General features: G+C 38.3%; 1 protein-coding gene across 1 annotated transcript in view; it reads left to right on the top strand.

The window, feature by feature from the left end:
- Positions 1 to 22,314, top strand: part of LOC128213005 (integrator complex subunit 1-like) — a 76,867-nt gene that overhangs the window by 43,458 nt on the left and 11,095 nt on the right. Inside the window, exons 19-41 of the mRNA XM_052918464.1 lie at positions 139 to 268; positions 621 to 794; positions 1,028 to 1,177; positions 1,501 to 1,665; positions 1,966 to 2,070; positions 2,833 to 3,003; positions 3,358 to 3,469; positions 3,726 to 3,884; positions 4,193 to 4,444; positions 4,894 to 5,009; positions 5,547 to 5,609; positions 6,026 to 6,079; positions 6,897 to 6,989; positions 7,463 to 7,652; positions 9,005 to 9,149; positions 10,111 to 10,362; positions 10,850 to 10,937; positions 11,275 to 11,540; positions 11,752 to 11,878; positions 12,361 to 12,485; positions 13,881 to 14,064; positions 20,505 to 20,635; positions 21,250 to 21,440. Of these exons, the coding sequence (XP_052774424.1) occupies positions 139 to 268; positions 621 to 794; positions 1,028 to 1,177; positions 1,501 to 1,665; positions 1,966 to 2,070; positions 2,833 to 3,003; positions 3,358 to 3,469; positions 3,726 to 3,884; positions 4,193 to 4,444; positions 4,894 to 5,009; positions 5,547 to 5,609; positions 6,026 to 6,079; positions 6,897 to 6,989; positions 7,463 to 7,652; positions 9,005 to 9,149; positions 10,111 to 10,362; positions 10,850 to 10,937; positions 11,275 to 11,540; positions 11,752 to 11,878; positions 12,361 to 12,485; positions 13,881 to 14,064; positions 20,505 to 20,635; positions 21,250 to 21,440 (3,443 nt within the window). The remainder of the gene's footprint in view (positions 1 to 138; positions 269 to 620; positions 795 to 1,027; positions 1,178 to 1,500; positions 1,666 to 1,965; positions 2,071 to 2,832; positions 3,004 to 3,357; positions 3,470 to 3,725; positions 3,885 to 4,192; positions 4,445 to 4,893; positions 5,010 to 5,546; positions 5,610 to 6,025; positions 6,080 to 6,896; positions 6,990 to 7,462; positions 7,653 to 9,004; positions 9,150 to 10,110; positions 10,363 to 10,849; positions 10,938 to 11,274; positions 11,541 to 11,751; positions 11,879 to 12,360; positions 12,486 to 13,880; positions 14,065 to 20,504; positions 20,636 to 21,249; positions 21,441 to 22,314) is intronic.

Below are 22,314 nucleotides of genomic sequence, written 5' to 3'. Positions count from 1 at the left end.
GTATTGACTAAAAATTGAAATATCAGTGTAAGAATGTTTAAATATGAAATGGCTTATCAGCGTATTGAATTGGGTGTTTAAAAGCCCTTTTTAACTCTCAATGGATAACATACTATATGTAACTATTGTATGTTACAGTGGCCCAGCAAGGAAGCCCCCACAGGCAATACTTGATCAGCTGCGTAGTCTCAACGACTCTCTCAAGATAGGCCAGATGTTGTGTAGAAGTAGAAAGCCAGACTTTCTTCTTGACATCATACAGAGACAGGTTTGTATGCTTACCTGATATCAATAGGAAATAGTGACTGCACCCACAGCCCGAGTTATTGAAATCAGACAGGAGAGCTTGGCCTGAGGGTACAATCATGAGGGTAGTGGACAATGCTCAATAATTTTTTGAGTGAAAAGCATTGAAATTGACATGCACAATAGTTATTGTACAGTGCAGCTGCCCATTCTTGTTAACATTCTAAATCAGGAGTTAACGTAGAGATGAAACAAAGAAAACACTCTCAAATGTCAAAAGAACTGATGTACATGAATAGCTCTTGTGACTGATTTTTCACTACTAGTTTTTCCATGTATTTTTAGTCATTTTTTTAATGTTCTTTGTATTTTAGGGTACGTCTCAGTCAATGCCATGGCTGGCAGAGTTGGTGGAGTCATCTGAGGGCTCGCTGGACGTTCTCCCTGTGCAGTGCCTCTGTGAGTTTCTTCTGCACGAGACCATCGAGCCCACTCACACGCGACATGATGACGAGTCTATAAAGTTTGAAAAACACAAGAAAAAACAGGTAGCATTTACTGACATAACTTGTGCTGCCTGTGTAATCTTAACTATGTAATGGTTTCTTTGAACAATAAGGTTTATACTCTCCCTTTAACTGTTAATGAAATTGTATACCTTAGTTAGATTTATATTTGTTCATACAATTGTAGGAACTAACAATAAAAAGGGAAACAATAATTAATTCTGGATATTGTATGAATTAGATCTTTGTATTTGGATGATTTTCTCTCCCTGCAGAAGTTGCGTAAGCAGCAGCAGTTGTTATCGCGCCTACAGACCCTGGTACATGATCCTAAGGGGGACGTCGGGACCACGAATGAGGTGCTAGACTATTTCCTGAAACGCCTGGCATCCACACAGTCAGCTAACAGGGCCCTTGCTACCAAGGTTTGACATACTTCTATTTTTTAAAGTCAAAAGGATTCTAAGTGCTTTTGTTTAAATGTTACTTTCTGTCTGCAATTAGATAAATGTTAAACATGTTACCATTACAATTACATGCATCTTATTGGATCATCATGTAGTTAAGAGAAAAATGTTTGTTGATACCTTTTATTATAAAATAAATAATATAAAATTTAAAATGAAAATATAAAAAAGAAGTTATGGTAATATGCACATGTAAGATATTGATGATCTTCGACAGATATTCCAAAACAAAAATGGTGTGGTAATCCTTGGTTATATTGTGAAACCACTTGCTATTTCAGGGCCTGTCTCTAATTGTGTCGCGGTCAGAGCTGAGTCCCAGTGAGGAGGGTGGGAGGGAACTGACAGATGCCCCACCCACTTCCCATAAATGGCTGTTACATTATATGGAAAAAATCCCCATGTTCTCGACTGTGAAAAGGAAGGTCTGCGATGCCATAAGGAAGGTAGAATATGCATTATTTTCTTAATTATTGTCTTAACAATGGTCAAATTTGTCTGCCCTTCTGAGTTCAAACTCCACAGGGGGCTCTTCCTCTTGGCCTGTGACCAAGGTTTGTAAAAAAAACTATGGTTAAAACTGTATTTTTTTATTTGGTGGGACATCATCAGTGATAGTGATTAAATAAATCATTTATTTTAATCCCTTTACACATAAACCAGTGTAGGTTATCAAGTTAATGCACAAGGAAAACCTTGTTAAAACTTACAATGCATGTTTAATACTCTCTGGTACTATACTGCAGGCAATCCAGGTGGAGTCGGACAGCAGTCTGGTGGGGGCGTACATTGTGTTCCTGTCTCGACACTGCACAGACCTCACCATACAGGAGATGGATGAACTAGCCCTGGTACAGACTCTATAAGGGACACAGCATGTAGCAATGTTTATTATGAACCACCACAAGTAAAAATAGGTCTTGCTTTACAGTTAATGTTATCGAGAAATTTGATGTAAAAGTAGACTGTCTTGGAAATAAGATAACTGCGTCTATTGGTGATAAAAAATATATGCTTTAAAAATCATGGGTACTTTGAGAGTTATTTTTGTTTCAGTATAAAATTTGGAGATTTGCATGGGCCAAAAAATGAGAACTGTCAAATTACTTTAAGACCTTATTGCCCATGTGCGGCTTTAGGTTATGAGAAATGTAGCTGCAACTATAGAGTGGTAGTGAGGTGTAACTATAGTTTGGCTGAGATTGATATAGACCAAGAGTTCATATTGATGTTACAACACTATATCACGTGCTAGTGTTGTATATAAGCGTTGTCCTTGACTATAGCTCTGGTTGTCTATAACTTTAAAAATGGCTCTGCCAATCTATTACATAAATAATTGCCATGTTTCACTTAATACTTCTGAAGGTTTAAGCCAGTAATATTCATTAAATGTGGTCTTGTGTTGAATGGGAAACCGGAGAACCCGGAGAAAACCCACTTGTCAGGCTTGGTGACCACTAACCAAACCCACAATCCCAGGTTGGGAATCGAGCCCGTATGAGAAGCGAGTGTGCAAACCACTGTGCTAACAGGACAACCTAAATATTTTTATGTAACATAAAAATAAATAAATTAACACCCTAAATAAATTGAAAAATCTTGTTTCACAGGATGTAGCCCAGTTAATTGTGGAGCGTACGAGCATAATGATATACATGTTGCCACAGTCAGAGGGGTCGGTAGTAGAAGGGGAATCTCGGGACACGCTAGACGCCTTCCTTTCCCTGTTTGTCACATACATACGCAAGGCCCGCGAGCCAAACACTGCTGGATATACATGGGTATCTAGCATTTGCATGTATTTTAAACTTCATAATGTTTATGAATAATAGGTTTTTCACTCGGTATATTAATTAGATATTGTTCATCTTCCACAAATTTCAAAATCACCCTAATAAGCCATGAATAATAATGTGTCTTATATGCAGTATTATTGAACATGCCTAATTTTAAAACTGGCTGGCTTTTGCCATGCCACTAACATGTAGATTTTACACAATAACCTTATGGTAACATCATATTTCCGCCAATGATAATTTTACAGTGGGGATCTGGTGAGTTGCTGAGCTGCTATGAACCTCCTGTAATGTATGGACCGGTTCATTGTTGTATAACACCAATGATTTGTATTTCAGTCAAACACCCAGGACCAGATCATTCTACAGTGGGAGACGGGGGAATCAGCTACTATGCACATCCTAGTCGTCCATGCTATGATCATCCTTCTGTCATATGGACCTGCCCATGGTCAGTAGGTCAAATAACGCTTTTTGAAGTTTTTGTGTGAGGTTAAAAATATTTTTGTGAAATTATAAAGAAAGGACTTTGAATTTGGCTTCATGTTTCAAAATAACACAAAACCATGTATGAAGATTATAATTTTCTCTATACTAGAGTGAAAATTTAAACAACATTGTTCATATCAATTGTAACATGTATTTGACTTGACGAATGAATGATATGTCAGTATTAGTGTCATTGAGAGTTTGAACAATCTTGACAGATGAAAGTGTGTACCGAGAGCTACTAGAGGTTTGGTTCCCGACCGGAGGAAAGCCGCCCTCTGCCTTCCTGCTGGACACTTCTGAGGAGGCCCTGCTTCTCCCAGAGTGGCTCAAACTACGCATGATCCGCTCCAACTCGCAACCACTGATAAATGCAGGTAGATGGTTGCCACACATTGGGTTTTTGTGACATCTTTCCTTCATAGATAGCCCTTTTTACCCTAAAGTGATATCAGGAGGGGATTAAATAGGGGCTGCTGATGTGACCTCATCTCTATGAAAAGAAAGGATTTAGTTATAAGGGTTTAAAGTAACAACACATGTTGAAATCAGAAGTTTGTTTTTTTGTGCTGTAGTCTAAGTTTCTGGTGTAGTCTCAGTTTTATAACCTATTGCAATAAAGATTTTGTAACCTAAATATTTTACATCATGTATTACCTCACTGACCTCATGGATTTCTATACAGCCCTACAGGACCTGGAGCCCAGTCAACTACTTGTGTTTGTCCAGTCATTCGGAATCCCTGTGTTCAGCATGACACGCCTCCTGCAGTGTCTCGACGCAGCTGTGACAGCTGACCCTACAAGCCTGAAGCCATATGTAATGGACCCCTCATACATGACACAGCTCATGGAGGTGCAACACAGACGAGGGGCGCGGGGTGGACAGACATTCTACACCATGCTGACTGGTGGCAAGATGCTGGAAAACCCTCCAGGTCTGTAAACAATGGATGCGAACTAAAGCAATAATCTGCTCTCTTACCTAGTTTAAAAAATATGTTAATAATATGTGACGTGATCTGCTGAATTGAGTCCAGTTGAGGTATTTATGTTAACAGAAAAAAACACTATTTTCATCAATAGAAAATGTTACAAATAAACCTTACAATGTGTATAATTAAATATAAGACGCTTTTCAAAAATATTTAAATATTATTACTATCATTGCCTACTTTTGACACTCAAAACCTCGTATTTCTTCCTGATGACTTATTCCTTGTATTGCTGGTAGCTGGTAATGGCCGTTAGTTTGCATGTGTTTCAGAATACATAGCAGACTTTCATATAATTATGTAATGATTTAAAATAATTGTACAACACTCAATTTAAATGAATGTGAATGTACTTGTTATGCGAGACGTTACTATTCCCCCTCCACTGGCAGATACAGAGGAGATGGACGTGAGCCCCGGTCAGGACAGTGTGTGGTCAGCTCAGGCTCCCAGTGAGGCTGCAACAGAGGCCATACCTCCCTCCCATGTGGTCAATATGTTGCTACAGGTGGATATTATTGCTGGTTTAGAACTTTAACCCAGCCCCTCATGTAGTCAGTATGCTCCTGCACAGTTTGGTATTCTTACAATGGAATCATTTGATAAGGTCATTTAACTGATTATGTATTAATCAGAACCTTTGACATTATTAATATATTGACTACCACCAGTAAATTTTGTACATGTATGAATAAACTTGATTTCCCCCAATAAATCTTAAGTTGTATAACAAACTAAGCCTTTTCAGTGATGTTATCATTCTGTCTAATGGGAGTAAGGATTTCTGGTGGGAAACTATTTTCAAATTCCAGTTCTTTTATGATACTGGCCCTGGATTTTTAGGCATATTCAAAAACATAGATTTATTTTACATTTATATTTACATACCTTGTCTGCATTATAGGGAAATTTATTATGATAATGAACTTCAGAATGTAATTCATTATCTTGAAATAACTGACCATAAAACTACCATACCAAATCTATATTGAATCCATCCAATGATACCCTCGTACTATTTGATGCTTACTGTGTATGTTTTCAGGCATTTGATCCCTCCGGCAGGCAGAGCCCTGATACCGAAACACATTATAAAACCCTGAAAATGGTGGGTGACTGATATGACTCTTTAATCAACTTATGACTGCTCTCAAAAATGACTTCTTTGCTTAACAAAATAATTTATTGAATCCAAGGTTACATGTTTGTCTAGAGTGTGAGTTTTAAAAAGTATGGAATTTTTATGTCAGGATGGTTTGATGTCAGCATAGTTCATGTACGGTATTTGAGTTTCTTATAATGTTTGATCTTTGTAGGTATTTTGAAATTCTATATATTGGAAAGTTTTTAGAACAAAGTAAACTGTAAACTTTGTTTTAGTTACCGTATTGTTAACAGTGCACGTGCTGGTGTCATATATTAAAATCACGGCCCTAGTGTACTAGTCTGTGCTAGGCTACACAACACCAATATTGTTTGTCTATATGGACACAAACGATAATCTTGATTGTATTTGTGTTTCAGTCTGTACTGAAGGGCAGTGGGGGAGTGGCCAATGTAGCTAAAGGACTCTATGAGGTGTGTGTTCATTTGTAGAAGTAGGAATAAAACAATGATTGAGTATTAACATAAAAGTAGAGATGAGCAACAGTATAAATCATACTGTAATCAGCTAAAAAAAACTAAATCATATCTTTGTAAATACTTCAAAATGCATGAAATACAAAATTTGCTTTCTTATTTATTAATTGTTTAGTACACATATTTTAAACGATTTCATGAACTTTTGACAGCAATGACATAATCCAAAAATATATAGATATGACTTCATTGATTATGATTTTAAATCCCTATTAGGAATAAGTATATTGAATTTTGTATATAAAACAATCGTGCTTTCATTGCGATATGTATGTGAGCCTTGATGATTTATGTATTTCAAGTTGTGAGACAAGGCGTCTGGCCCCTACACGTACAATAGAAACACTGACAGTACTTATATGTATTTCATTCATTAACTTGAGAACTGTTCAATCTGTAGAATAAAGCTGTAAATTCGATCATTCTTTCTCAGTCAGATACATCTTTTTTCAAACTTTTCTCAAATTGTGTTATTTTAATTACTTATTTGAAGAACAACCAAGCTGCAACTGACCAATACTCATAGAAAATAATTTTGTAAATTCAAGCAAAAAACACTAAATTTAATAATGTTTGTAGGCAAAATGCAATTATTCTGTCACATATTCAAATAATTATGAACAAAAGATCTCTAATTTGAACTGTTGATGACTGTTTGCCATTGTTTCAGGCACTTTGTTTGCATTACACATAAAATTCCTTTAATTTGTGTAAATCACCATTGTGATGTGTATAATATTATGTGTATTTGCAGATCCTTTCTGGCGGCTCCGGTCCAGACTTTGTGCGAGCCATCCAGAGTTCACCAAAAGCCTGCTTGTTGCTGCGTCTCATTCTAGCAAGGAAGGTTGGTTAGGATTCTTTTGGCAATGTTTATGTCTCCAAACTGTTAGTGTTAATGATGTCATAGATGGAAATAATTTGCAATTGTGAATTTTTTTTATAATAAACATTACATAAACTGTCAATTTTTCTAGCCAGGATGGTTGGTTGTTTTGAATATCTGCAAACTGTAAATAGGAATGATGGTCAAAGATGGGATGAATTAAGTCATGCTGAAACGAATGAATGAATAAACAAACATTTCCCTTTTATAAAAGCAAATGCCACTTCTTAGCGTAGGTCTCTTGTTTATGGGTTTTGTGTGTGGTATTTTTTCAGTGGAATGACTCCATCACAGCTTCAAGCCAAACATGTTTTCTTTTAATTTACAGAATGACCATGCAAATTGTTGTTATCTATCTATTGTTTATTGTTGTCATCTCAGTTGAAAAAAACAAAATAAAAGTAAAATATGATAATACCTCATCCATGATTTAGAATGCTGCTGGGCTAGATTGTGTTTCCACAATCATGGAGAAGCTATCCCAGTGTTGTCGAGGGGACGCTACACCTCTAGCCATGCTGGTCAGGGGGTTTAACAAGGCCAGTAAGGTTAAGGCTCATACTGCGGTGACCTCTAAAAACGGGAAAGGGCCTCTCGCAAGGTCACCTGAAAAATTCATGACTGGTAAGTTTTTTGGCATCTGCTGTCCACATTGCCCTATTAACCAGAAGTATTTGATTGTTTGTAATTGTAAGGTAGAGATACATTACTGACATTAGAAATATCCAGATAAATTTTGTATGCCATCAACAGATTTTGTTTTTCTCTAACGTCATACTTATACAACCTTAAATAAATTGTCAAACACAAATATCACTAACGAAGCACTTTGTCTATAAAACTAATCTACAATGTATTGATTTGACAACAATTTTGTCCAAAAATACAACAACAAAAAATAGCTGTAAGTTAATAGAGGATATTTATGTCCGCCTTGGAAGAAGGGGGGTATATTTGCATATGTCGGTCAGTTGGTAGGTTGGTCGGTACATCAGTCGGTAGACCAAAGCTTGTCCGAGTGATAATTCGATAATTCCTTGGGCAGTGATTTCGAACAGTCTCAATTCCGAGTTCAGACTCAAAACTCATTATTTCAAAACTTCATTCATTGTAAATTACCTTTTATCAAAGCATTGATGGTAAAATTGCTGAAACATATTGCTATTTGAATATTTTACTAATATTTACTTATTTTTTTGTGGAAGAAATGAAATCTACATGATTTTTTTTTCTTTATCAAAGTGCTTTTCTGAGTCTGACTCTAAACTTGGACTTGAGACTGTTCTTAATCACAGCCCCAGGTTTTATTGTCATCAAACTTGGACTTGAGACTGTTCTTAATCACAGCCCCAGGATCTATTGTCATCAAACTTGGACTTGAGACTGTTCTTAATCACAGCCCCAGGTTTTATTGTCATCAAACTTGGACTTGAGACTGTTCTTAATCACAGCCCCAGGTTTTATTGTCATCAAACTTGGACTTGAGACTGCTCTTAATCACAGCCCCAGGTTTTATTGTCATCAAACTTGGACTTGAGACTGTTCTTAATCACAGCCCCAGGTTTTATTGTCATCAAACTTGACATGAAGGTCGGGCCTTACCAGTATATGACCCCTATTGGTTTTAGGGGTCATTGTGTCAAAGATCATAATCACAGTGACCTTTTATGCAAAAAGCTTGTCTATTCGATAACTCAACAATGCCTACACCCATTTCCTTCATACTTGACATTTAGGTTGGGGGTGACCATTAGATAATTTTGAGGTCATAGAGTCAAAGGTCAATGTCACATTTCAAAGTGGCCATTAAAATTACACCATACTTATTCCTTGCTGCTAAGAGGATACCTGTTTATCTGCAAAAATCACTCATCATTTGAACATGATAAAAAAACTGTACCTACTATCCCCCCACTTTGAATGGTCATAATCTTGAAACTGTTTGACAAACATCTCTTGTTTATTTGTGTCTACAGAAGTGCGCCAACTTGAGAAGGAGGGTGGGGACGTTGAAGCCATGATAGGACATAGTCTACATGAGTCCCTTATGTCGGGGGAGGAGGGCTCCGCTGCCAGACTTGCTTGTTCTGCTCTTCTTCAGCATCAGGACCGATCAGACAGGTATGGTTATTATGATGGTTTGCTGTAACATTGTGGTATCAATCAGTGCATGCTAAAAGCTTCATTTTCATCACCTTGTCTATGAGACAGAACACTAGGGTTATTGGTTCTGCGTTTTGATCTGAGGGGTTGTATTCGGCTCAAGTGAATTTTTGGAGATTCAGATTTTATGGGCTGCAAGTCAAGTGAAATGTCTATCTTCAAAAATCCCTGAGAGACACTCCTACTCACCTCTTTGTGCCAGAGTGAATAAAACATCCGGATCAAAACACAGTGCTAATAGTTCTTTAATTATATACGTGGCTGGTCAAATTAATTAAAAAAGAGATGTTTTCAAAATAAATATCATTTAAATGACACACTATTTTGTTTTATGATGTAAAATAAACATCGCTCAATGATACGTTTATGATAGGGAATAGGGCCCATGGTATTCCACTGGTTTTACTGTATTTTGCATTATGTTTTGCATGTTGATTTTTGATGGGTATATAATAAATGTATTAACATTTTGTGTTCTCTTTGATCATTATCATTTTGAGCCCTTTGTGACAAAACTCAGACTTTTATCATCATGATTATACATTCAATTTCATTTAAAATAAATATAGTTATGAAAACATTGTCTAAAAGTCAGGCCCCAATTTCTCGAAACTTCTTAAGCTTAAAAGGCTTAAGCTGCTTATTTCGATAAGCCAAAATACATAGTTATAGTGATTTTTTTTTAATGAATAATGGTTTATTGCGATAATCGTAACAATAACTTTTATCTAAAGTATTAAAACTTTTAAAGGAGTATATAAAACGCAAAATATTGAAAGACAAAAATAGTGGGTTTAGCTTAATCCTGTTATAAGAGACTTAAGAAGTTTCGAGAAATTGGGGCCAGATCTTAACCCAAGTTCCATTCCTATTACATTTATTTGCAAAAAAATTACTTTTCCTTTCATCTTGTTTCCAGTGGCTTCCTCTTTGCCTCCACAGCAGCGTTATTTGTTGACTGGCTGGAGCTGGTGGAGCCCGAGGTGGTCAGGTCAGCCCCTGACCTTGAGACACGCCTCCTGTTCTGTCGCCAGGGTGTTGAGACAGGGGAGGGGGTGGGGGCGCGTCACCATAGCAACCAGCCCTACCTCCTGGCTCTCCTCACCCACCAGTGTAGCTGGGCCACACTCCACCGCTGTGTCACCTCACTGCTACATCAGCCAGAGAAACGGTAAGGGACTTGTGTAAACCCGTCTTTTGGAATAAACTGAGATATATTACGGGGTTTAGATGCATTTTTTGTTGGATACATACTCTTGTTAAATTAACTCTGCTTCTTCATCAACTTATGTACATTTGTACATAATCTTTTAGCTACAGTAATACGCATGTGATGAGTAAATCTTAACAATGAGAATATTGATGATCTATTCTTAAATCACCAATTCTAGGTTCTAATGAAATATATTTCGAATTTCTTGATATGCAATAAATTGTCTTAAAAGAATATGCTTGTTGATTAGAATGGTCAAGATAACCCAGAGTTGTGCCATTGTTGTCATTTAAATGAAAACAATTTTGAAAAATAAGTAGCTTAAAAAGCATAAACCAAATATGCAAAAATCGACCAAAAATAGTCATAAAATACATCTTATCTAGTTCCTTCTGGTATTGAGTGCATTATCTGGTAGAATACTGTAAGTGTTTGTATGCTGCAGGTTTGACCCGGTATCAGTGCTGGACTTCCTGTGGGCCTGTATCCACGTCCCTAAACTCTGGCAGGGGCGGGAGAGGAGAACACCAAAGGTCAGATAGTTTTGTAACTCTTAAACGTTTGTTTCTCAGTTAAGTATTTTTATATGTTACAGAGAATGGTGTTGAATTTAATTATGAAGTATTTAGAATAGGGTGATTTGGAAACAAGATATGTAAAAATATGTGACCTTCAGTAATAATCAGAAAAATAAACTAGGTAGGAGTGTTTTGTCACTCCAAGCCAACACTAAACCTCAACCTCAAGATCAAGAAAACTTCTGAGAAAAATTCCAGATCCCTGGTGACAAGTGCATTTTTTGAACTAATACATGTACCTGACCACTTGCCTATGCAGTTTTGCCAGATAAAATGATGCCTTATTCCACAGAATGTTGACATAGAAGATGTGCTTGGCTTGACTGGACCCCAGCTTGTGGTTCTGGTTCACTACATTATAGAGGAGGCTAACAATCTACTGGGAGCCATAAACCACAAACTATCTTCGACCAATCAGAATTTAGATAAACTGGAAGCCAATGAAATGCCTGCTACTCTCAGAAACAGGATGCCGTTGTTGAAAGCCTGTGTTTGTGACCAAGAAGAAAAAGTGAAAGCTGTTGTTGACTTTCTTGAGAAAAAAATCAAAGATAACAGGTACATGGCTTTGAAGGTTCTTACGTTATGTACCTTTTTTGTTTTGAAAGAGAAAATTGATGATCCCTTTTAAAAGAACTGCGTAAGTGTAAATTATTGACATCACCTCTAAATGTAAAATGATGTTATACTATTTATTCCTATAAATAGCTGCCTTGTTTTTCCAATCATGTGAAATAAAGGTTATTTATGATACTCCAATTTGTTACAGTGACTGTGCTGGGTTGTATGGTGGTTTACTGAGGGAGCTGTACCTTCAGTACCCGTACTTGCTGGCCTGGATATCCGACACAAGCAACCTCACTGCTCAACCAACCATCTCCAATGCACACACACAGGTATACATAGCTTCACTTATAAGACATGGGTAGTTTCTTTGCACAACCAGCTTATTCCATCTCCTACACATACTTAGGCACTTGGCAGCTGCAATCCTTTGCTGTATCTGCAGAACTCTGTCGTTACACACAAATCTCCTCAATGCCCTACCAGTCGTCTAGTGTTTACTCCCAGTTAAATCAAATAGCACCTAATTTGGGTAGCTGTTCCTATAGAACCATTGACTGTGGTTGTCAGACAAAGGAGCATGCATATACCGGTACTGTAATTACTGTTATTCTCATGTGATTTGTGTTAAGTTCTTACTATACATACTAAAGTCAATAGACAAGCTCACCGATGACTTTAACTTGAGACAGAGTGTCAGATGCAACCTATTGGGGTTTTTGTTTTAAAATCTCTAGTGTCAAAATGTAAGTTCAATTGTGACAGTATTATATAACACTGGAAGTGTTGCATGTGTATCCTGGGTGTATTTCAGATGGATCTGATCTCCCACCGCCTGCTCACCGGCTTGTACCAGCCCGGGGGCAGCACCAGCAAAATTGAGGATGTAAATATTGCCTGTCGGAAACTCGCCTCACACCATCCCACACTCATGCTCAGGTGAGCTGACTGCAGATCTTTGTCTTTAAACTGTGTATTAGTAGTTTTGTCAAGAAAAAGTCATGGTGTTGTTATAGCCTGAATGATGTGGTCTGTAACATGAAGGTCTTCAGCCATGGCTGTAACTAAAACATGATCAAAATATTCACATGTAACTTTGTTGACATGCTACCAGTAACAATACACATAACTCAGGCTTTTGTAATTGAAGAGTTTTGCCCATTGCCACCAACTTGGAGAAATCAGACAATTGTTGCCAACTGCTTGTAATGCTCTTGTGAAAATGGTGCTAGAATGTTTTCTCAATCACCAATCCTGCAAAGATCCATTTCCTTTTCACAAGATTTCCATTGATGTAAACAAGCTTTATTTAGGTGCTTTGAATTCAGTGGCGTGTAGAATAAGCCTGTGATTTATTGCTTTCTATTTCTGGCTGATGTTGTTTTGGTCTTAAAGCTCTTCTGATAATTTTAGACATACGCTAATTGAACAGAATAAATGTCTATTACTATCCAACTTGTGTCAGATAGTTACTTTATATGGTTAACTTGATAACTTCTTGACATGAAACGTGTATTTTTATGTAACTTTGCATCAATAATGTGGACATTCAATTTGCTCATTTTAGAGTTAACATATTGAAGTGAAACTATCACAACAGGTTCTTTAGACAGTTGTAGATTTCCCCCTAAAAGGTTAAGTACAGGTTTACGACATGTGTTGATTACATTTTTTTTTCAAGAAAAAAACCTGATATATATCTGGTGGTTGTTTTCCTTAACCTTCATACTTTTTATTCCAATATATAGAAATTCAATTTGTTTAGCAAAGATGTTAGTGGGAGAAAAGCAAAGAAATAAAACAAAATGCCCATTAGTTTGAGAAAGTAAAAACAGTCTCACCATTTCTGTGAATTACTTGGAGAAAGTTAAAACAATTTGACCACTTGTGGAAATCTCCCCATCTGTTGGAGAAAGAAAAAAACAAACAAACCACTTGTGGAAATCTCCCCATCTGTTGGAGAAAGTAAAAAACAAATGAACCACTTGTGGAAATCTGCCATTAGTTGGAGAAAGAATAAATAATTTTTACCATTTTGGGAAATCTCCCCATCTGTTGGAGAAAGTAAAAAACAAACAGACCATTTGTAGAAATCTGCCAATTAGAAAGTATATAACATCCATTCGTGGAAATCTGTCCATTAGTTAAACGAAGTGAAAACAGTTTGACCATTTGTGGAAATCTTGCCCATTTTTAATACCTACTTTGCCATTAAGGAAAATTGTGTAAATTATGTGTCATCATCAACACTTGGCTTCACAGTTGAGCTAAAATAAATATAATCTGAATGGAAATCTCTAAGTTGATATGTGTTTGATTATCCTTGAATTACAGACAGTTGCCCGCCATTGTGGGCCTACTAAAGGGAAAGACAGGGTTCACGTTTACTGAGTTCCGACAGCGGAACCTTCTCTTACTGTACGAACATGTTTTGGGAATCCTCGAGTTACTGGTGCCTGCTGTGTTTGAACACAAGCTGCTCAACACCGTCCTGGATGAGTACTTCAGCTTCCTTCAGGTTAGTGGCAGCTATTGCTCCAATATTTTGAGCCTCATAATTGTAAGCACTATCAAAAGCACTACTGGGGTTAACATGATCTCATTTTTATTCCCCCACATATGGGGGGCATATAAATTTGCCCTTGTCTGTCAACGTAGGGTGTGTAGGGTATGTGTCCATTATGGTTAAGAGTTTATATGGAAATCATTTCTAATGAAAATCCACATAAAATTACTCATTTTCGGGGCATTTTTAAGAAGGAATAATCACATAAACATGAAATGCTGAAATGTCTGTCCGTTATTACGTCTGTAAGTACTGTATTATACTATGTATAGAACGCTAGCATAGATAGGACGCAGGCACAAAAATTGGTGAGAAAACGGGTAGAAACCCTTTATATAAAGAAAAATGTTGAAATCAGAGCCGAATTTTTTTTATTTGATGAGGCATTTATAACATAAATAAAATCAAAAACAATAAATTTGTTTGAATATTAGGCGTATTTCGATATCTTTCTTGTGTACTTCGGTAATAATCTTCATATTTCGGTGATTTCACGTATCCACCATATTTGTTTTGATGATTTATTTTTTGGAACATGAAAATGGCAAAGGTCAATATAAACCATGCGATATTAGATAGCAATCTAATTTATGTTTCTTTGTTTATTTCATGTAAATTTATACATTAGACACGCAAGAAAAGTAACCGTAGCACAAATAATAGCACAGGTAATAAGCAACAATGTTATTCTGTCATCCTGATGATGCTTTTCTCGAAGCCCTCAAATTCGCCTTTGGTGTATCGTAAACAACAATGATGTATATTGTGTGCATGAATGTTCTCAAAATGGTAAAGTGCAAACAAACAACCATACCATCGCAATAGTTTGTGTTATTGATGTTTTTCTAATGACAGACAGGGGGTGCTTTTCACACCTTCGCACATTTGAAAAGCTTTGATAGTGACAATAATGCTACGTTATGGTATGCACATTCCTTTATTATTATTTTAAAACAGAAACATTCTACAAAACTTTTGTAAAATATTGAAATGTTAAAAGCTTATACCCTGATTTTCCACTGGCATTATTCCTATCATGCGAAATAAAACAAAAGACCAATAACGTTTCTTGCTTTTATACTACAACGATCTACATGTATTGTTTTCAAATATACAGTATACATATTTAATAAATGAAAGTTGTGGCGTGTAAGGCCGCACAGTGACGTAAAACCCCGTCGGTGGTCGACTTGCCGGCTTGTAATTTGTTTAGCGAATTGTAATACATATGTCAGGCATACTGGCAGGGCTCACCATGTATTTTTGTAGCTATGAAAAAATGAACCGGGGCTACAGCCCCCCACGTTAAACACTACACATGCTGGTTAACTAAAACCAGCACCCCAACCTTGACACTTGGTAAAATGTCGGGAATACACTTCCCGATGGCCATGCAAGACTGGAAACCATATTTAAACACGACCCCTGCTGCCACTACTATTTACGAAAATACTATGGGAAAATACAAATGTTGAACTGAAACCTCTAACCCAATGCCAAGGACCCAAGGCCGAAGCCACCTTAGCGCTGGGAGAGGCTGCAAATCCATTTAGCATTTGTGCATTTTAATGCATTTGTTATTATATTAAATAATTAATTATTATTTTAGTGCCAACAGTAACCCAACTGACAGAATTTTACGCCACGGTAAATTTATCCCCCAACAATTCTGGTGAAAATGCTATTGACTATATGGTAGGATCAAGTGAATGTGTTTTAGCAAAATGTCCCGGAGCGAATCTAAATAAAATTCGAGCCCAACCATTGACAGATGAACACCGTCAGCCGCATAAAACCCTTTTGTATCTGAATCAATGTCTATGTTAAGAACGTCACTTCTTTTTACAAGTCTTAACCCTGTCTGTTTAGGCGTCTGCGTATCCCATTGATGGCGCGTCGTGGGAAGTCGTTGGACCGCCAGTTAATGCGGTCGAGAATGTTAACCCATATCATTACCGCGTCTCGAAAAGCTGCCTTAAGATATCGTATCTCCTTTGCAATTTGATTGGCTATGGCCTCGCACGGCAGTTGAGTTATGTCGTTACCGCCTAAGTGGATAACAATGATCTTTGGCGGGGTACAAAGTAAGACTTGTGTTTCCACCAACCTTCTTAGCCTAGCCCAAGTAAGACCGCCGACTCCCCACCAAGCAATAGAAGTAGGAAGTCCCAAGTTTGGCGTCCCTCTCTAGCATGCTCGTTCTCCGGCTCGGCGCGGTATCGAATCGCCCAGGACCCAGATGTCTGTATAATGTACAATTAATTTAATATTACCCTAAATTCGCAAACATAACTCATGTTTCGACCACTAATCATTGTCTTACTTAAGTTCAAAGGATGGGTTCCTGTCTAATATATCTTTTGAAGGAGTCAGAGGACAAGCTACCCATTTTCATAATTATATCGGACGAAAAACCTTTGCTATCAAGGTCTGTAGCCCTGCCGATGTGAAAGCTATGGGATTTAAAACATGGGTATCTAAATCTACATGATTTACACATTTTGCTAGGATGGCGGAAACTTGTTGCTTAATCACGGGTATCGTGTTCCTGTGGCAAAAGGCTGTGCTTGGCTTAGAGGAAATGGCTAGGTATTCCGCTACGGCCTTAACGGGGCACGAACCTGTACTTTCTTTTGGTATTCTTATCACAATTGGTGGGCCATATTGGCTAGCTTTTGACCTAATTAGCCAAACAGAGACATGATTAGAGTCGCTAATGGATATGGATAAGTCGCAGCGGCCTATTTGGTTACAGGCGATGGCACTGCCAGGGGCGACTAGCTCGCTCACCCGGAGAAGATCGAATTTCTACGCTAGTGTAAATATTGCTCGGAATAGTGTTGCCTCGTAAGAATTGTAGCAAACACGGGGAAGGGCCTCTGTTAGTGTGCGAAGGACTGTCAAAGTGATCGGTCGCCTAGAATCTTTTTTATCAGCCAGATACTTTACTCGACTGCAACCCACAAGTAATTTGTTTACTATGAACATTGTTGAGATGTCCCTAAAATTGCGCAGCTTATGAAAGAAATTAATCCCCGCGACGTACTTTTTATAGTTGACGCTGTACAATTTTTATTAGAACAAAATGCGATAAATGTTATTAAGTGTTGCTCGGGAATTGGCCATATATCTTCCAAATGATACTGTAGGCGGAAATTCCTAAATGCATTCAAACCCGTAGTGTATGTAGTCAACGTTTTCGGTGCTACTGCGTGTTGCAGAAGGATGACAGATCCATGTTGAAGATGCTCCAGAGGCGGACCCGAAGTGGTTGAGGTTCCCGGTCCCCTTCCGGGGCAGTCGCCTGAATTTGTCCATCTGAAAATGGGACAGAGCATCACATATTGCATTTTTAGTGCCCAGGACATGTTGCGCCCTAATTAATAGGTTATATTGTAGTGTTTTGAGTGTTAAAGTTCTTACAATTGCCATCACCTTGTCGGATTTAGATGTTAGTGTATTCAAGATATGCACCACCGCCGCGTTGTCACAGTTGAATCTTATATGTTTGTTTATCAGGCTTGGACCCCAGATAAAAATTGCTACTAAGATTGGGAATATTTCTAGGACTGTTATGTCTTTAGTAATGTTAGCTTGATGCCACTCTTTAGGCCATTTGGCCAAAAGCCAACTACCTTGCAAGTAAACACCAAAGCCCCGCCCTAGTCCACCTGCGCTGTCTGAGTACAATTGTGCGACTTCATTAGATAGACAGAAACGGTCATGATAAACGGACACTCCGTTGTGCCTCTCAAAAAACCAGAGCCACATGGACAAATCTTGCCTTACTGACTTTTTTATTCTGACATGATGAAATGGCTGTGTGAGACCGCATATCGAGTCTATAAGCCGCCTACAAAAAGGATGGCCTGCAACTATGGCCCTGTAGCAAAAATTTAGTGACCCGATGAGAGACTGAATTTCCTTGAGCTTGGCTTTCTTTTTTCGGAGGATGCACTGAATTTTCGATATTATCTCCTCGAGCTTCTTGCTCGGGATCCGTACGACCATCTCCCTCGTGTTTAATTCCAAACCGAGGAAAATGATTATCTCAGAGGGACCCTCTGTCTTATCTACGGCCATGGGGACATTTAGTTGCTGCATTATGCTATTGAAAGTACTCATAAGACATAGACACGAGGCTCTGTTCGTGTCACCCCCGAAGAAATCATCGAGATAATGAATCAGTAAGCCTGAAGACATGTGGGATTTGACGCAGTGCTTTAAAAATCTGGTAAAGTGCTCGAATGTTGAGCAGCTAATAGATGCCCCGAATGGAAGAGTTTTGTCAAAGTAGAACGCCTCTTGAAAATGGAATCCTAATAGCGAAAAGTCTGTAGGTTGAATGGGTATCAAGTTTAAATGCGTTTTTAATGTCCATCTTAAAAAGTAGACATTTCGGGCCAAGATCCTGAATCATCTCGACTGCTTTGTCAAATTTTGTGTACTATACCGAGGTCAGGGAGAGGTCTATAAAATCATTGATGGACAACCCTGGTGGATATGACAAGTGATGAATCATACAAAATTCGTTTGGGGCTTTCTTGGGGACCAAACCGCTTGGAGACACTATGAAATTTGCTAAAGGTGGCGAAACGAAAGGGCCCGTGGCCCTGCCTGCCGCTATTTCTTTATTAATTTTGTTTATTGAATTATGTCTCGATTGGTGGTTGCTGATTTCAAGTTTTTTGCCATGCGCTCCTCTCTAGGTCCGTCATAATGTAAGCTAAACCCGTTGGTAAAACCTTTTAATAAAAACTCGGCCTCATCGGCATCATATTTTGCAAGACATGTAATAAGGGCGCCTATTTCTATTGGTGATGGTGCATGGTCATGAATGTTATTATTGCAAAGCTGTGGGCTGCATCTGGCTTCGCGCACTGTTAAATTGTGCAATATCGGGTCGTCTAGGTCTTGGGCCCCGAAAGGCTGTACTTGGGTTGTTTTGAAAAGGGGGTGGCGTGGGGTAAGACCTGAAACAACAAACTGCTGGGTGATTGTCTCCACAGCATGTATGCTGGAATTTACAATTCTTCCAGTGACAGGACCCCGCATTAAAATAATTGCATGTAAAATTGGTCATCTTACGAGCTGAGCCACCCACACTGGCTGTGGGGCCGTCGCGGACCAGCAAACATCTCCACCATAAGTTGTTATTTATATGCGCACATGAAGTTGGCGCGATAGCCTGGCGCAGGTGGATTTGTCCGTCATAGGAACTTCAAGCGGTACCGCCTTGGCATGCCGCGCATTCCCGAATATTCAATATGTACTGTAGAAGCTCATGTGAGGCGTCCTTATGGGCCGACAAGTATACGGACATATAAACAATGAACGCGTCCGTCCACCTCTCGACCGACGAAAGCTTGTCTTTGCACTCCTTTTGACGCGTTTCCAAACGTCCGTCAGCCAAAAAGTGACAACGGGCCACTACAAAAATCTGATAGTTCTACGGACCCTTTGAGGAGGAGTGAAATGTTAATGTACTCTCCCTGTATTATTTGATGCCGGATAGAGTCCGGGGCGTGGGCTGCCATGTCGTCGGCGGAAAGCAGCATTATCTGTTTTCCGTTATGTGTATTAGGAAACTGGGCAACGGCTGCGTTTGCCGTGATGCCCAGTGGAGACCCTACACTACTACCACCACACCCTGTCAAGGATGGAACGATTCCCGATTCTATAATAATTGTATCGAGATCGACAACATTTGAATTTACATGTATACCTTTTTCGGCCTCTGTAAGCCTACTTCCTGTAGTTTGTTCGTCGCTCTGTTTCTTCCTTTTGACCCCCTTTCCTCTACCAGGCATGATTACAAAGATAATTCGCTGATATCTATTGATATAAAAATTAGTTTTGGAGTGGCGGCTCCCTTTGAATTTTGGGAAGAAAACGAACCTTGCGAGACAGTCACGTGACAGGCTCGAGACTTGTATAGCCGAGTATATTTGAATGTCTTAGAAACGGCGTCATGTAACCCGGAACTATTTCTTAGTAAATAATTAAAATTATTTTTATTATAAAATAATTATAATTATAACGCAATCCAGTTAAAATGCTTGACTCACATTAAGTCTTAAGGGAATGTTGTTTAGGCAATTCTATTGTGCACCTGGGGTTTTGTTTCCTGCTGCACATAATACAACCAGTGTTTTGGCCATTGAATTAGCAAAATTATGGCCCTTGCTTTTGTGATGAACATGGCATGTGGGAGGGGGGATTATATTATTTTTATTATTATATTTAAGGGTAAATCACTGTATTTGATTATAATATAATTAAAAATATAAAAAAGACTTTCTTAGAAATATTATATATACACATTAAAGTAATGTATTTTGCCTCATATACTTAAAATCAACATCAAAGCTAATTAATTCCAATCTCTGCAGGCATATGGCCAGTTGACATTGAGGAAGCTTGTTGGACTGATATCTCGCCTCGTACAGTTCCTGAACCAGTATGTGGGTCACCGGCCCGTCCAGGCCACTGCCCTCCTACAGATGCATGTCATTGTACTCAAGTATAGTACCCATTTATATCATAAATAGTATGTAGATAAACATTGAATTAACTAAAGTAAACCTCAGAGGAAAAGTACAGAATGTAGAGCAATAAACACTAGCACAGAGATCTGACTGAATTAACTATGGGACTGGTTCTTATCAACCCAGGCTATAAAACATAGACCTATTTTTCTAGTGACAAGCTTTTGTTATTAGAAATTGTGTAGTTTATATTGGTGTAAGTTTTGATGTACTTTTGAAACAATTTTCTTACAAATGCTGTAATATATGATAAAAAAAAGACTTATAAATCATGGAAACTATTAAGGATGAAGTTGTGTAAAAGCCTGTTCTTGTTTTTTTAGAAATATCTTGATGTTTTTCTGTTACTTATGTAACATGGCAGACATAAAGGGATCATGTTGTCTGGCGGTATCTGTGTCTGGTTAAACAAACAAAAACAAAATCAAGAAAGTGTTTTAATTTTTCCAAACTTCTTTCTTTAACAGGATTGTAATAGGCAAAAGCATTATTTTGACAATTTATGACAATAATTTGTTTCCATAGTTACAGTATCTTTTGTCCCTACACTTTTGAAATCACAGTAAAATGATTATATCTTTGGTTGCAGCATGGTGTCAAGCCACTTGCCTGAACTAAGTGTTCTGAAGTCTCTGTTGGCAGGCCTCTCCCTCCCTCGTAAAGAGCGGGCTGGCCCAACCCCAGGGTCAAGCAATGTACTCCCCAGCCGTCCGGCCTCTCCCCTAACCATGTCTCATATGGGACCTTTCCTCCACCGGATCAGGAAAGACAACTCTGAAGGTGAGTATTCATTGTGTGTTTTCCATTTCCTGGTGGTGTCCCACTGGCCCCACCTTGGGGCCTGACAATGTCCTCCCCATCCGCCTGGTCTCTCCTGTCATCATGTCAAATATGGGATCCTTCCTCCATTGGATCAAGAAGGATATTTTGGAGGTTCAGTTATTTATTGTTATTTTCTCCATTTTCTGTTGTGGTCAGCTAGCCCCACTGTTGGGTCAAGCAATATTATCCCCATCTGCCCATGCTCTCATATGATATGGGTGCCTTCCTCTACAGGATCTTGAAGGATGTAGGTAACATTACTTATTGTTATTATCTCTCTTACCCTCAACATTTCTCTTTAGGAACACTTCCTCCGCATGACCAAGATGGGCAGTGTTATAATCTCCCTTTGTGTGGTTATATCAGATAAGTCCCACCTCTTGGTTAAGGATTATTCCGCCAATCCAAACCTACCACTGACAATGTGTCTTTTGGCACCCTTCCCCATACAGAATTAGGAAAGACAACTGATGGAGAGATTTTTGTTGTAATTATCTCCCTTCCCATAAATGAAGGGCTATAACCAACTTGGGGACAAACACCTACACTGCCCATCCTTTATTGTTGGAATGTGCACATGTGATTCAAAATGTTGCTGCAATGAATTGAATAAATGAATGATTCAATACAAAAACAGCCGAACGCGTTTGCTCGAACCCATGGACCAACAAAAATACCTCGAGCCTCTGAAAATGGATCCAAGCAGGAATGCTTACCTTCTGTTAAAAGAAATCGATCCTTTACATACAGTTGATTCAACGAGGAATTTGACACAAGCCAGTTTGAGCCAATGGGGTTTGACTGTACAATCATTTAATATCACTTGACCATT

This window comes from Mya arenaria, chromosome 2 (assembly GCF_026914265.1).
Source record: "Mya arenaria isolate MELC-2E11 chromosome 2, ASM2691426v1".
Classification (NCBI taxonomy): Eukaryota; Metazoa; Mollusca; class Bivalvia; order Myida; family Myidae; genus Mya; species Mya arenaria.
Note: the sequence above shows the minus strand (reverse complement) of the source record. Positions and strands in the feature narration are given on the sequence as shown.